Consider the following 15,000-nt stretch of genomic DNA (forward strand, 5'->3'; position numbering starts at 1 on the left):
ATAAAGCTGCTGGACTGGATGCTGCCATCACAGCTGAAGCACTACAAAATGGCGGCGATGCAATGATTGATGTTGTCCATGGGTTCTGCACTGACGTATATAGCAGTCTCACACCACCAGACCAATGGACCGCTAGTGTCATTGTTCCTCTTCTCAAGAAAGGGGACCTCAACTTGATGACCAATTACAGAGGAATATCCCTCCTGTCAGTTTCTGCCAAAGTGTACAACAAGATCTTGTTCAACAGAATTTGAGATCATGTGGATACCATCCTAAGGAGTAATCAGGCAGGATTTCGCCTTGGCAGAAGTTGTGCCCAGCAGATCCACACTCTAAGCAGATAATGAAAGGTCTCCAAGACTACAATCTCCCTAACACTGTAACCTTCATTGACTTCAAGAAGGCTTTTGATTCCATCGCCAGGAGGGTTATGTTTGCTGTGTTGTGCAACTATGGAATACCAGAAGCTGTGGTCATTGCTATAAGCACACTCTATGGCAACTCTAGAGGTGCAGTGATGGTAGATGGGAGCATTTCTGACCCGTTTGTCGGCGTGCCCCAGGGCGATGTTCTTGCCCCTTTCCTGTTCATCATCTTGGTTGCCTTCCTTTTGGCAAAGGCCACTTCAGACACTGACTCTGGAGTTGTGACACATCCACGTCGTTCAAGAAGGTACCCAGCCAAGGTACTAAATGACCTGGACTTTACTGATGACATTGCATTGTTAGAATCCACCCTCCTCCTTGCACAGGCCAGCATACCAGAACAGCACCAGCAGCACAAGATCTCGACCTCGTACCTAATTAGTGTGCCTAAGACAAAATATACGACTGCAAATGGTCATCCTATGCCACCACTCAGGGCTGTCATTAGTAGCCGGCAGCCGGCGACTGTCGCCGGCTACTCTGACGAAAATCGCCGGCTAGTTCACTGACGAAATGACACCCAAAAGTTTAGATACCGAACAAGTCTGACCAGCATATTCATTTCCTTGGTAGAAATGTGAAAAGTAAAGTATCTTATTTCCGAATTGCAGGCTTTTCTTCCAAGAAAAGTAATCACAAAGTAGGTTTCCTAATACATCACAAAGTCCGCTCCGCGTGCTGAGTAGTTACCAGGACTCCTTTCTGCTGTTACATAACATTTTAGTGTGATACTGCGCCTGACTGAAAAAGCCAATATGGCTGCGAAGAGAAGACAAGGTTTGGTGGATAATTTTTTCACTGTTGTTTCTAAGACGCCAAAAGGTAAGTGTTTAATTTTAACACGTCAACCACAAGGTTTGCCAAAAGTGTCGTTTTTTTGGGACAAAAACCGCACTTCCAGGAAAAAATAGAAGTCGTTGTTTGCCAGAAGTTAGTAGAACTAGTGGTTTAGTTGAAGTTAAACGGCAGAATATCCTGGCACTTCGCAGCTGTTAGTAGTTTCCGGTTTCTTGTCAAAACAGGAACGTTCTAGTATTAAATGTTTTCTTGGATGAAATTGGTTTATAGCCATTTGACAGCTCACTGCTGTTTATAGAACATTCATTCACTTATGCCGTGTTGGCACTTAAGCGTTTCTGCAGTTTTGTTGTTTACTTATCTTGGTAAAGGTTTCCTGTGTGTAAACGTCAACCGACAATGGAAATTTCCTCGTGATCAGTCATGGTTTACGTCGGTAACCGAAGTCACAATGTCAGAACTGTTTGCAGTGGCGTGACATTAGTTTTCATTTCCCACGGTGCTCTGATCACTTCATCGCCATTCTGAATTTTTTTCAAACTCTCTGATACAAAAGATATTGGGGTCCTACCGTATTGAAAAAATTAGAACAAAATCAAAATGATATATTGACAATGAATTTTTTTGTTGTGAAAATCATATCCCTACAGCACAATCATAAAATTTCATTACCTTCCCTTTAATTTTTAGAAACGGACCCTTGCGCAGTCCCTGAACCTATTGTACAAGATGAGCTACCAAGCAATCCACAGGCATGCAGTTTTGAAACCAGTTCATCAAACTCAATCCAAGTAGATAAAACTACACCATCAACAGTTTCTGTGACGCAAGTTACTAAGTCTAGATATGCAGTTGTTGCATCTGCTAAAAAGGGTGATACTCCATTTGACTCTCGGCAAGAAAAAATTGAAAAGCAAAGAGAGCTTGTGGAAAGCATGTTTCCTGCTGAAAAAGTTCACCACAATGCCATATGCGCTAATTGTTCCAAAGTATGTGGTAATTTCAAACATGAGTGGTTACACAAGGAGGAACTTGCCTTCTGCCCACAGACAAAGATATGGTGGTTGGCATTTGTTGAGGGGAAAGGCATGTTTTGTTTACTGTGTAGAAAACATGATTGTCAAAATCCACAAAACAAGGCTGCTGTGTTTAATAAAACCCCAGCAACCCAGTATAGGCCTGCCACATTAAAGGAACATGTTGGCACACCCTTATCCTCTCACAGTCACCCTGGAAAGAGAAAGCAACAACACCAAGATGCAATTTACAGGGAGATACTGCAAAGAACCTCATTCTTTCAATGGGAACTAGATGAACAAAGACTTTATGGTGATGAAGAGCTAGCGAAAGCATTTACCGCCTTCTACTTCGTAGCAAAACGGGAGATGGCAAACAGCAAAGTATTACCACTTCTTAAACTCCTAGAAGTCTTGGGGGCAAGAGAGATTGGAACTTTTGGACATAGATCCAAAGGGTCTCTCCATGAAATTTTTTGCACCATTGGAGAGGCAGTCCTTGACCAAATGATTGACCAAATATCAGACGCTGGCCGTGTTGGATTATTATGCGATGATGCTACAGATATAGCAACACTTGAGCAAATGTTGACATTTGTTCAGTATGTTCACAGCGGGAAAGTCAATGTCAGATTTCTTACCATTGATAATCTTCAACAAGTGCTAATGCAGCTACCATTCTTGCAGTTCTTGAGCAACGTTTTCAACAGCTGGGCATCGAGATGTCAAAAATTGCTTCCCTTGCAAGTGATGGTGCGTCAGTAATGATGGGCAAAACAGGTGGCTGCCAAGCTGCGAGACAAGCATTGTCCAACACTGGAGAACATACACTGTGTTTGCCACAGGCTTGCACTTGCCTGCACACACTCTGTGGCAGACATTGCTCAGGTTGGAAGAGTGGAAACAAACTTGTGACAACTATGGAAGTATTTTGACAACTGTGTACACTAAGGTTCAAGAAAAGCAGAAGCAAGTTCACCTGAGCACGGATGGTAGGAAGAAGGTTACAAAGCGTCTCCAAAAGGCATGTAAGACGTGATGGTTGTCTTTTGACAAGGCCGTAAAAGCTGCTCATGAAGATCTTTACTCCATACTTTTGTGCTTGACTGAAATGGCAGATGATACTACAGCAGATGGACTGTTAAAGAAGTTGAAGTCTTCAGATTGGATAGCAGCCCTGTATATACTTACAGATGTTCTACCTGTGCTATCACTATTATCAAGAACCTTTCAACGAGGTAGCATAAACTTCAGCCAAATTCAGCCCAGCTTTGAAATCACAGTAGCCAGTCTGCAAGCTATTCCTGAACAAAACAAAGCCTTGTCTCGCCTCAAGTCTGATTTTGGAGAGGGTGGTAGATTTCATTTCTTGTCATCGGACATTTCAGTTACTGAAAGAGTTCTTGAAAGAGCAAGCACAATTCAAGTCAAGTATGTGACCAAACTAGTGGAAAACATTCACAACAGATTCGATTCTGATGCAATGTCTGTTGTCTCTGCATTCAAGATATTCAATCCCATGGAGCTTCCTTCAAAAGAGTCAGAAAAATGGGCTGATTATGGACTGGCAGAGGTAAAGACACTCGCACAACATTTTTTCCCAACCAACAAGATGTTTGACCAGGTCACGGCAGAGTTCCCCCTGCTTAAGTACCACATGCAGACCTTCGTATCAAATGGAAAGAATGCAAGTTCAACAGAAATTTGTTTATCAACTCTCCTTGGTAACTCAGCTTACACAAAACTCATGCCAGCCATTGTACAGATTGCAGAAGTAGCCCTGTCAATGCCTGTAAGTAATGCATGGCCAGAGCGGGGTGCAAGTACTGTGAAAAGAATAAAGACAAGACTTAGGGGCTCTCTGGAAAACAGAATGCTCAATTCATTGATGCATATCAGCATCAATGGTCCTGATTTGCACACTCCTGAGGCAAACCATGTCATTAAAATGGCTGTGAAAAAGTGGCAAACAACAAAAGAAAGAAGAAAGGTCAAACCGAGTCTTCAGACAGCAATGGCAAAAAGCTGTGATATGGGTTGCCAAGCAGACATTGAAGACTGCCAAATTCTGCAACCAGAAGTTGGAACAACCACTCAAGATAAACCACTGGAGAGTATGGAACTGGAGCACCCGTTAGATTCTGAGGACACAGTTGAAGATGAGGAAGTAGAATTGCACACCGAGGAGGAAATGGCTGAGGAGTAGAACATGGAGGATGTTTATCACATTTTTAACCTGACCGAATGCAGTTCAGACATTGATTCAGCCTTTGGCTCAGAGTAGGAGGATGATTTCTAATACTAAACAAATTGCAATTTCTCATTCTATGAGGTAGTTTTCACTGAGATTTCCTAGCTTGTCCTCAAATGTCAGAGAACTAAATAAAAATCTCTCTCGTTTATACTGTATTCTACAAATTCCAGGAAAAGGCTTACAATAGTATTTGGGCTTCTGTACCCCTAGCAGGCACAGGAAGAGCTCTCGATCGTGATTGTGATTGTGATTGTCTTTCTGGTGGGAAATACCTCTTCAAAACGATGTGAGACCCTGCATTTCAAAATTTTCTCGACAAATGGGGTGGGGTGGGGGGCGTACTATTTATTATCAGCCATCTCAACTGACTAATCATTAACAGTACTGTTCTTTTCACGAAGTGAGACTTGTTAGAATGTCCCTGAGGAAAGGCAATTTTTGACTGTATCAAAACGTTAAACTCATTTTGCTTCTGGGGGCTTTGCCCCCTGGACCCTCCCACTTTAATTGAATGTATGATAACCAACTGGAACTCAGAAAAATCAGAATACCACATGAGACTTAAACCTACCATCTTCCCAGATCTAGCTGGATGCTCTAAGCACTGAACTATATATACTGAACTATATAATGCTATATATACCGCACAGCGGTTGCTCAGTTGGTTGAGCACTGGGCTGTCATGCGGGAGGTTGTGAGTTCAACTCCGGCCGGACCAACAATCAGGGTTTTAAAATAACTGAGGAGAAAGTGCTGCCTTTGTAATTACATCGGCAAATGGTTAAGACTTTCAAGTTTTCTCGGATAAGGACGATAAACCGTAGGCCCCGTCTCACAACCCTTCAATGTTCATAATCGTGTGGGACGTAAAAGAACCCACACACTTGTCGCAATGAGTAAGGCATGTAGTTCCTGGTGTTGTGGTCTGTCTTCTGTGGTGTATCATGGTTGGGAGGGTAAATGCTCGGAGATATTAGCTACACCAAGCTACTCTAAAATCCGAGGGTAAAGAAAGATATATGATATGATATATGATATATATTGCTATTTATCTGTCTTTCTGTCACATTTCCCAAACCTCAACTTTGCTCTAAACCCTAAACCCTAACTCCATTCTTGGTCTTTGTGCGTGATTTAGGAGCAATTAGTCCAAATCATATGTTAGTCCCACAAACTCTTCAAAAGTGGTAGCGGATTGTCAATACAATACAGATGGTGAAGTGTCATCTACGTCCTAAAAACCAGGTGCTAGGTCACTGATCCATCTGCAGATCTCGTCAAGCTCGACCTTACGAATACGACCTCCAGCAGTTAATCTGTGCTGTCCAGCCAACATCCACTTTTGCCACTCATGTGGTCCTTGATTGGTTTGTTAATGGACACATCCAAAAGCTGAATTGATGGACCTCAAGGTACTGCCAACTGGTTTGGTAAGTGAACTCGGAACGAATCCCAGACAAGGATCGTCTTTGGCCTTCTGAAGCTACCAACTTTGCTCCAAACGGTCCTTAACCAGTCCTGAATGAGTGTTTCGTCCATCCAGCCCTTGGTTTGCCACCTGACAACAACCTCTTTTGGAAAGTTCAAGTTCTTAGGGAGTGTTTTTCGACACGACATAAGGTGACAGTTTGGTGCCATCACCGAGGCAGGCAAGCATCATGGTAAACCTGTCCTTGTCATGAACTGTGCTCACAATAGGGATGCTCTTGACTCCTTTCTCTGACACTGTACTGTTTGTTAAATGTCAAATGTAAGCGGGGTCTGATCCACATTAACTAAGTATTTAAGATCAAAGTCATGCTCCTACCGTTTAGCGAACATGAAATGTTGAAACTTGATTAACTTTTCTTCCTAATCTTGTGGAACATTTTGAGCAATTGTTGTTCGCCTTCTGATGGAGAAGCCAAATTGATCCATGAAGCAGTAGCACCAGCATTTGGACACTAAATTGTTTCAATCCCAGCTTTTACACAACTGATTTTGCTTTAAGGAAGATAACGTCAGTGGACACGCCAGCTTTGCGCTTCTCGGTGATCCACTCAGCAACTTCCTTCTCGAGCTCCAGAAATGCAGCAGAGCAACCTCGTAGAGCTCGCTTGTTGCAGGGTGTGTTAAGCAGCTTTGCTCATTGCGATCGCCAGCAATGCACCGAGCTTTCATCTACATTAAACTGCTTTCCAGCGGCACGGTTTCCTTTGTCAACAGCATCAGCTACAACACCTTCCTGGACCGAGTCACACAATAGCCCGCCATCAGTAAACAACATGGCAACGTTTGCTTTCGCATCAGCTGTGTGTAGAGATCACGTTTACCGAGGCATATGGAAGCCATCGATTGGAGAAAAACTTGTTGATAAACGGGAGGTTGGCAACCCCATGGACGAACACGCTGTGAAAGTAGTGAAGGGCAATGAAACGGTCGGCCACTTGCCTTGCAATTCTCCAGAATAGCGTGGTATTTTCTTGCATGTAGTGGAGAAATCAGTGTTGAGGTGATCGGTCGTAAGCAGGTGTGCTGAGGAATGGAGATTCCATGCCAGTTAGAGTCTAATTGCTCAAACAAAGAGCAAATGAAACGCTTGAAAGAATTACTGGTATTAAGGTTTAGAACCTGAAGATGCAAACAAACGTCTCCCGCGTCTCCCGAAAGCAGTGACCAACAACAGGTTTCAATATGTTTAATCTTTAGTTACCCCTACGAGCCAGTTTACTCCCTCTGAAAGCAATTGTCTTGTGTATAAGCCGCACCCACGATTTTTAGCCCAAACGTAAGCAAAAACGGGCAAGACATTCCTTACTTGTCCTTCATTTATGGTGTGCTTAATGAAAGCACATTTCTCCTGAGACCAACAGATACCATCTTTGACTTCAGTCAGGTCGTGGTTGACCACCAGTTCACAGGATGGATCTGATAGCTGATCGATAACTTTTCTCATACATGTATATCGGATGCATCTGGATTTGAATCCTTCATTCATTGCCAACGTGTTAATGAAAGATATTGCTTCGCATTTGAAGAAGTGAGTGTACATGTATTGCCTCGGCAACTCACGTTAGTCTAGCTTCTTCATGGCAATAGTAACGTCATTTATCAGGATTGTAAGCTTGTCTGAAATTCTCTTTTCTTCAGACTTGGAAGTCAAAGCCAAACTTTTGAATTTGTAATTTTGCTACCAAAAACGACAGCTAAAGCTTTGGATTGACTACAACATTCTCCCTTCCACCACTTTGTAACTCTTGAGTGGATGATGGAGGTGGTGGACTGAGAAAATCCTGGAATTCTTTCATGTAACTGTACTGATAGCTTGGCCGGGCATTCTTTTCCAACTTGAAACTGTTCCTGTAAATGAAAGGAAATCAAATCCTCCTCAAAGACCTATTTACAAGTATTCCTATATCCTAAGAATTCTTGGTAGTCAACTTGACAGTAAGATGCCCTTAAAAGGAGGTAAATGCCAGAATTGGAAATCTAAGATGATCAAAAAAGTTTACTACATGATGGAGACTTTGCACTGCAACCATGCAATCACTTTCATATAGAAGATTGATTGATTGATTGATTGATTGATTGATTGATTGATTCATGGATAAATGGATGGATGGATTGATGGAATGATGGAGTGTGCACGTATGAAATTGGTTGGTAAACAATCAGAACAAAACTTTGAAACAAAACGCCAGATACCGTAAGCCAAACTTCAGGTGAAAAAAAGGTCTAATATCACATTGCAAACCATGCCTATTTAACAGAGGCCCTAAATGACATATTTTGCAATAAAACAAATATTAACCAGAACTAACCTGAAAGATCTTCATCACACGGATCCTGCTTATTTCAAATAGACCACCACGATTTTGATTGATCTTTTTCTTTCACATTCCACACGCACTTATAATACTTTATTGACCAAATACAGCGGTACTTATGTAGCGCAAAACCACTCCTCGTATTGTCTCGCTCTTGAATTCTTTGCTGGCTTGTCTTGCTCAGTGCACCTTTGATCATCACAAGATGAAATGAGACCCAAAGTTGCTCTTTACATAGCCGTCAGCACTTGTGAGATCGGCAAGCATAAATTTGATCATATGGAACATATTTTAACCCCATGAAGAATTGACTTTTTGGTTCACAAAAGGTCTATCTCCAAGAATCAGTTGCCTCATTAGAGGTACTCTTTCAAAATACAACGTGATGCACAAGATCCAGAGAAATTTTCATGTTCATGTTTCATGCCAGTCTTCAGTGTTTAATTCATTTTGTGGTTCCCTTTCACATGCTCATAACAGTTTAAACCAGCAAGAAAATGCTAACAAATGCCGGTGTGGATTAGAATTGAGATATCCATACAGTTTGAAAACTATTTGAAATAAAATGTGACATCATGAACACTTTCAGCTGACAAAAAATGGCCATTTACAGTGCAGCGCGCCTTACCATGGCCAACCAACAAATTTTGACATTTGACAACTATGTGTAAATATATGAACTCAACAACCCATGCAACGGTGTTCAACTTACAACCGTATGACCTTTGGGAGGATACGAGACTGTCAATCAAATTCGCACACCCTTATTGACAGTTTATTTGTAAAAAATCTTTGTTAGGTGGCCACAATAAGGTGCATCGCATTGTAATGGTAGTAACTCAAACCAAGAACGATTGATGCTAGTTGCTTCTCATCTTCCATTCCCATTGACACAACCGTTAGGTAAAAAAGATGGTAAGCTAGTTTGCTGCAAAATGAATACAACTAGCAAGGGGGGAAGATTAACAACCAACAGGCTCAGTTTTAGACGAAATGGAGAAGTGAAATATATGTTGCAGTTAGAAAAAATTTCAGGTATTTTTTTAAACTAGGTTGTTACTTTTTAACCAGGTAAATATTAACTACGTAGAGTTTTAACCCAACTGTCCAAAAAGGGATTTTCTTTCTTGGGGGGTGTGGTTAAAAGATTTGGGCCTGGTATTTAAGGGGATACCAAAAGGATTAGCTTTCTGTCTATTAATGTACAGCTTTTCTCATGTGACCGAGTGATGCAGTTTGAGTCAAAGCCCACCAACTGCTCACCATTGAAGACACAGAAATTACTGCAGCAACCTAGATATCCAGGGGACGTAACTTTCAATCCATTTGAAACTTAGTTTCACTTACTAATATAATATAATATAATATAATATAATAAATACATATCCTCCACATTTATTGAATGTATTAGCTTTACTTGCCGAAAGAAACTTTTGAATGTTCACAGGGAAATAATTATTATTAGTTTACTACCAGCCCCTCGTCAAAAGTGGTATAAATCCCCAATATTGGCATGTTCACTAACAAACTTGCCAGACTATTCATTCTCACCTCTAAACCAAGCATCTATGAACAGAATTCCAACAGTGATGTTGTTCTGTAAACCTTGTAAGGTAAATCCACCCTTCAAATACATTAGAAGATTAGAAATATGAAGCAATGAAAACTCACTGAATTGATAATAGCCAAGGGGTATGGCCTTTGTTTGAGGACTGGAAGGGTATTTTTTTGCCAGGAAATATGAGGGAGCAACAGGGAAGAAGTAGGAGAACTGAGGACATTGGAAAACAATCATCTGATTACAGAGACAAGAGTAGTAAAGAAAGATCAATTTTCACCTGTGGTAACTGAAGGAGCTCCTTCCTAGAAACACACACATCAGCACGGCTTATGTGAAGCTGGTTTGGTAAATTGACATGGGATTTCCACATCTGTGTTATGGTAAAGTCACGAAAAAAAACAAGGATGAATAAGAACTAAAAAGAGACCCTGACTGACAGCAAAACAGCTCATCAAACGTAAGGAGGGAATCTTGGTGCAATTTCAGTCCAAGGTATCATCAAAGCATGCTCAGAGATCCTAACTCTCCCCCTGGATAAACAATTGTTGGGGTTAATGGTGGAATTGCTTTGGAAAAGCAAAGCTGTTGTAAAAAACAAACCACTGACCTGTAGCAAAGGCCGAACAAGATTAGGATCAAAAACCAGAAATCCATCAACTCCTGCTTGAATTTCTCTGAGTTTAGATCTACATGTAAGACACAACTGGATGGCTTAACATTAAATACAGTAGTTATGAATCAATTTTCATCATGTCTGACAAGGATTGCAGATAAAATTCGTGGCCCTCAACAGTAGTTGAGATGACTCATCGCCTACAGTAAGGATAGCCGAACTTCAACAGTGTCGACAAAGTTGCAAGTACTAAGGATTGTCTCGTCAATAAATTACCAAGCTTCAATGAACAAAGCTGGGTCGACTCATGTTGACTGTTCAAGAATAATTATCTGATCAGTGTATAGGAGTTATTCGTTTTATTATTTGTTTTATTTCTTTTGTATCGCGTTCTTATTCCTTCGTAATTGAAACCCTCTATGTGAGCAGAACGAGTGCAAACTAACTTTTTAAAATAGCAAAAAGAAGCATGCAGAGCTTGCAAATGTAAGACATGAAACGCTACAATAGGTCACTACCTAAAATTTGATAAATTACTCTCAGGGCTTTTGTGGACAAAATAAATCCAAAATAATAACCTTACTCACCGAGATACACTCTTGATAATATTTTGTTTGCACTGTGGACTGTCACATGGTAACACAACTGGTGCCATTCCTCCAGTAGCATGACAGCCCCTTGCATGACACGTCTGAATAAACGAAAAAAAAGTGCTCAGTAATAACCCAATTTGCTTTTGGGTAATATCTAGCTTAGCGGGCTTTCTTGCAGTGAGAAACTGAACTGCTAAGAGAGCAGCTCAACGTTGGCCCGAAGGAGCTGTTATTTCAAGGAGACCTGTCTTCAGGTTTGTAATGATTTTTGGTCACAATTCAATAAAATTAATCCTCCCACTTAACACTTTGATCACATTGAAATCATTTTTAGAGCACTTTTTTTCCATTTCAAATGAATCAATCTCGAAAGATATATTAATTTTGTTACATTATAAAACCCTGAAATGACATGAATCTGCGCACAACCTTTTCGAGTTTTCACAAAACTGTCTTTCTTGACTGGTCAGAACTTAAAATAGCTTAAGTTTTGGGACAGGAACACTCCTTAGTACTCAAGTACGAGTCGTCAGATTTGAGTAGAATTTGCAGCTATGTACACATAAGGTCCTAATTCTCTCCAGAACATTCACACAGTCATCCAGGAATACTGCTGAATTAGTCAATCTTAGTATGCACTATTAGCTAGCTCTTCAGGATGACCTTTCCCACAGTAATGAAGTATCTTAACTCGTTAAGAAAACCATACAAAACCATCAAAAGAAAACGTTTTCACTATTTGTTTGGGAATTCCACAACACTTACTCCTACTTCCCCCTTCCCCTTTCCAATGTTGATTTGGAGACTGTTCGTGACCCCTGGAAAACAACATTGAGACGGCGGAGGGGGTCAATCTTTTTGCTTACAACTTAAAGCGCATAAAAAGGTAATTTTCTAAGGAGTTTTGTCCACAATTGTAGCTCCAGGGCCCCAATAAAGCAGAAAATGAGACCAGACGTTTGTTATCAGATCATTAAGAGTAATATGAGTCTGCAATTGTTTAAACTGACTCAAAGGTCAATGCTGTTGCACACATGCATCCATTCCTCATACGTGTATTTTCATTTGGCTTAACTTAGTGTGATGCTTAAGTCCTGCTTTTGAGATTTATGACGGTAACTTATAAGTTACATCTGAAAGATCTTTCAGTTGTAACTTCCTGTGTAAGCAACAGTTATAGTGACAATTCTCAAGATCAGAGTTGCATGAGACTTAAAGTGTGATTGTCAACCTGATTACAGTATGAACCTTTAAGTACAAAACAAGTACTGTATATACCTTGATTACTAAGTCCATGTTACTCTTCAAGTACTTCATGTCCATTGAAACATACTTCTTACGATCAGGTAATATGAAGTCTTTTCTTTCTCCTAAAGAAAATACATGCAACCAGGATTAACAAATACCTTGAATTACCAGCCACCAGCTGTTACATCTTCTTTTAATACACAGGGTAACAAACTGTTAACAGCTTCTAAATGGAGGTTGGGTGCTTGGGATATGTCTTGGGGCTTCCCCTGGACGCCAGCCCCTCAAATCGAGTGACGGTTCCACGGCCAGCAATCCCCGCAACCCAGTCATCAGCACCCACGCCAAGCTGCAAAACCTCCAGATTAAGCAAAGCTGCTTGACGATATAACAGGGTCCTCTAATCACTGGTCTGATTCCTATTTGAAAGGACGTACTCAGACCTGCTTGGTTAATGGGTGCAAGTCACCTGAAACCTCTGTTACGAGTGGTGTACTGCAAGGTACTATCTTAGCCCCTCTACTCTGTTTGCTATATATAAATGACCTTCCCAACTGTTTATCCTAATCACAGCCGCGAATGTATGCAGACGATACAAATATTACTTTTGACAGCTGTGATGTATACACGATAAACGATTGTGTTAATCATGATTTAGATAGGATAAGCGTGTGGCTCACTGCCAATAAAGTAACAGTAAATGTGACAAAGACTGAATTTTTATTAATTGGCACTAGGCAAAATTTATCTCATGTCAAGGAAGTACCTAATATTACCATTAATAATACTCAATGTTAAGCAAGCTTCCTCAGCGAAGTCTCTGGGGCTTAACATTGTTGAAAATCTCAACTGGGAAAGTGACATTAACATACTGGCAAAGAAAATCGCAGCTGGTATTAATGCTATCGAATGTATTAGGAATTTCGCGCCATGCCAAATATTGCTTTTTGCTTATAATGCCCTGGTTCAACCACACTTTGATTATTGCAGTGCCGCGTAAATGCCTCCACCTAAAGTTCCAAAGCTCCAAAATCAAGCGGCACATATCATAACCTTCTCAAATTACGACTCTGATGCATATGAACTCATTCATACCCTAGGGTGGAGAAACCTGAATGACCAATGTGCGATCTCTAAATCTATTTTAATGTATAAGACGGTACACAGTTATACACCAGAATGTTTAAGTCAAAATTTATCAAAAGGAACAACCTTATTTTGTATAATTTAAGGGATACTGAGAGTAAGCTTCCATTCCACTTCCCTGAACAGAAATCTATAAACAAAGCTGTAGCTACAGTGGTGCGGTGTTGTGGAATAGCTTACCTCATTATCCCTTCCAAATCAATTCTGAATTGAAACTCGAATTAGAATGAGGGGATGAAGAACAACTGAAACATGCAATGTTATTTACAGCATGTACAACTTGAACTGTAGCCTTCCCTTCACTACTGCCTACATAGATGCTTGGTCCCTGATGGGCTAGGAGATATGGATTGACGAGACTGGAAGGAGTGGTTTTTTCACTGAAATGGACATAGGCGACCATGGTGCTCACCACTCCAGAATTGGCAGACTCGGGAAAAGAGACATCAATGAAAGTGCCATTGACACTCAACAGCATTCAACGAATAGCACACTTGTCAGAACTTGTGATTATCCTCACCATTGGTCCCAAGCCACTGAAGGCTCCGGGGCTGATTGCTTCTCTGGGTGGGGTCCAGTTCCTGCAGGTGTCCCTCAGGGGAACAAACTGGGCCCATGGCTGTTTCTTCTCATGATTAACGATCTGAGAATATCAAATGTCTTTACCTGGAAGTACATAGATGACACTATGGTGGCTGAGGTTGTTGCTTGCGCACACCAGAGTGATGTCCAATCTGCTCTTAGCAAGGTCATAGCTTAGTCCAGGGACAATCCAATGCAGTTAAATGTGGAAAAATGCAAAGAACTTCGAATTGACTATAAGAAGTTTAAACAATTGTTTGACCCAGCACACATAGACAGTCAGTGCGCCAAAATACTGGGCTAACTATTTTGTATGATCTTAAGTGGAATAACAACATAAGTCATACAGTTAAGTGCCTGTATTTTCTTGTACTTCTTCATAGGGCTGGTGCGTCCGAGACCGATATGGTCCAATTTTACCGTACATGTATTAGGCCAGTACCTCTCTAATGACCTTGAAAGGGTACAAAAGCACGCACTTTTCAATAGTGAGACCGCACTACCACTATGATGAGAATTTAACACACCTCAATTTAGCTAGATTATGTAACAGACTTGACAGTCGATGTCACAAGCTTTTTCACACAGTTCTTGATCTATCCCACCGTATGCACGCTCTTTTACATAGTCGGCACAAAGCGAAGGTAATAGCCATCAGGTTAAAGAGAAATTTGAAAGAAACTTCTGTTTGTTCGTTGAGTCTGTTGGGGGTCCAGAACAAGGATCTCGGCACTGCTTTGCAGGCATAACTAACTGGTGTTAGATTATGACTGTGATGCAGGTTAACTGACAAATGCTTCGTTGCTTTTGTCCACGAGCTCTTGGTCAGTGCAGTCTTTGTGAATCCTTAAAGTAGACTAAATGTCTTTTTGTTATTGCCAAAAACTCATTTAACTTCCTGCCACCTGTTGAGGGCAGTGTCCTTTAGGTTCCGCACCTTGCTGTTATAGTAAATCGC

General features: G+C 40.9%; 1 protein-coding gene across 1 annotated transcript in view; it reads right to left on the reverse strand.

Moving 5' to 3' along the window:
• Positions 1-15,000, reverse strand: part of LOC138000730 (malate synthase-like) — a 117,888-nt gene that overhangs the window by 9,959 nt on the left and 92,929 nt on the right. The window contains exons 9-13 of the mRNA XM_068847354.1: positions 12,345-12,436; positions 11,061-11,164; positions 10,468-10,546; positions 10,138-10,230; positions 9,851-9,923 (exon numbers count right to left, since the gene is read on the reverse strand). Of these exons, the coding sequence (XP_068703455.1) occupies positions 9,851-9,923; positions 10,138-10,230; positions 10,468-10,546; positions 11,061-11,164; positions 12,345-12,436 (441 nt within the window). The remainder of the gene's footprint in view (positions 1-9,850; positions 9,924-10,137; positions 10,231-10,467; positions 10,547-11,060; positions 11,165-12,344; positions 12,437-15,000) is intronic.

Source organism: Montipora foliosa, chromosome 4 (genome assembly GCF_036669935.1).
Source record: "Montipora foliosa isolate CH-2021 chromosome 4, ASM3666993v2, whole genome shotgun sequence".
Classification (NCBI taxonomy): Eukaryota; Metazoa; Cnidaria; class Anthozoa; order Scleractinia; family Acroporidae; genus Montipora; species Montipora foliosa.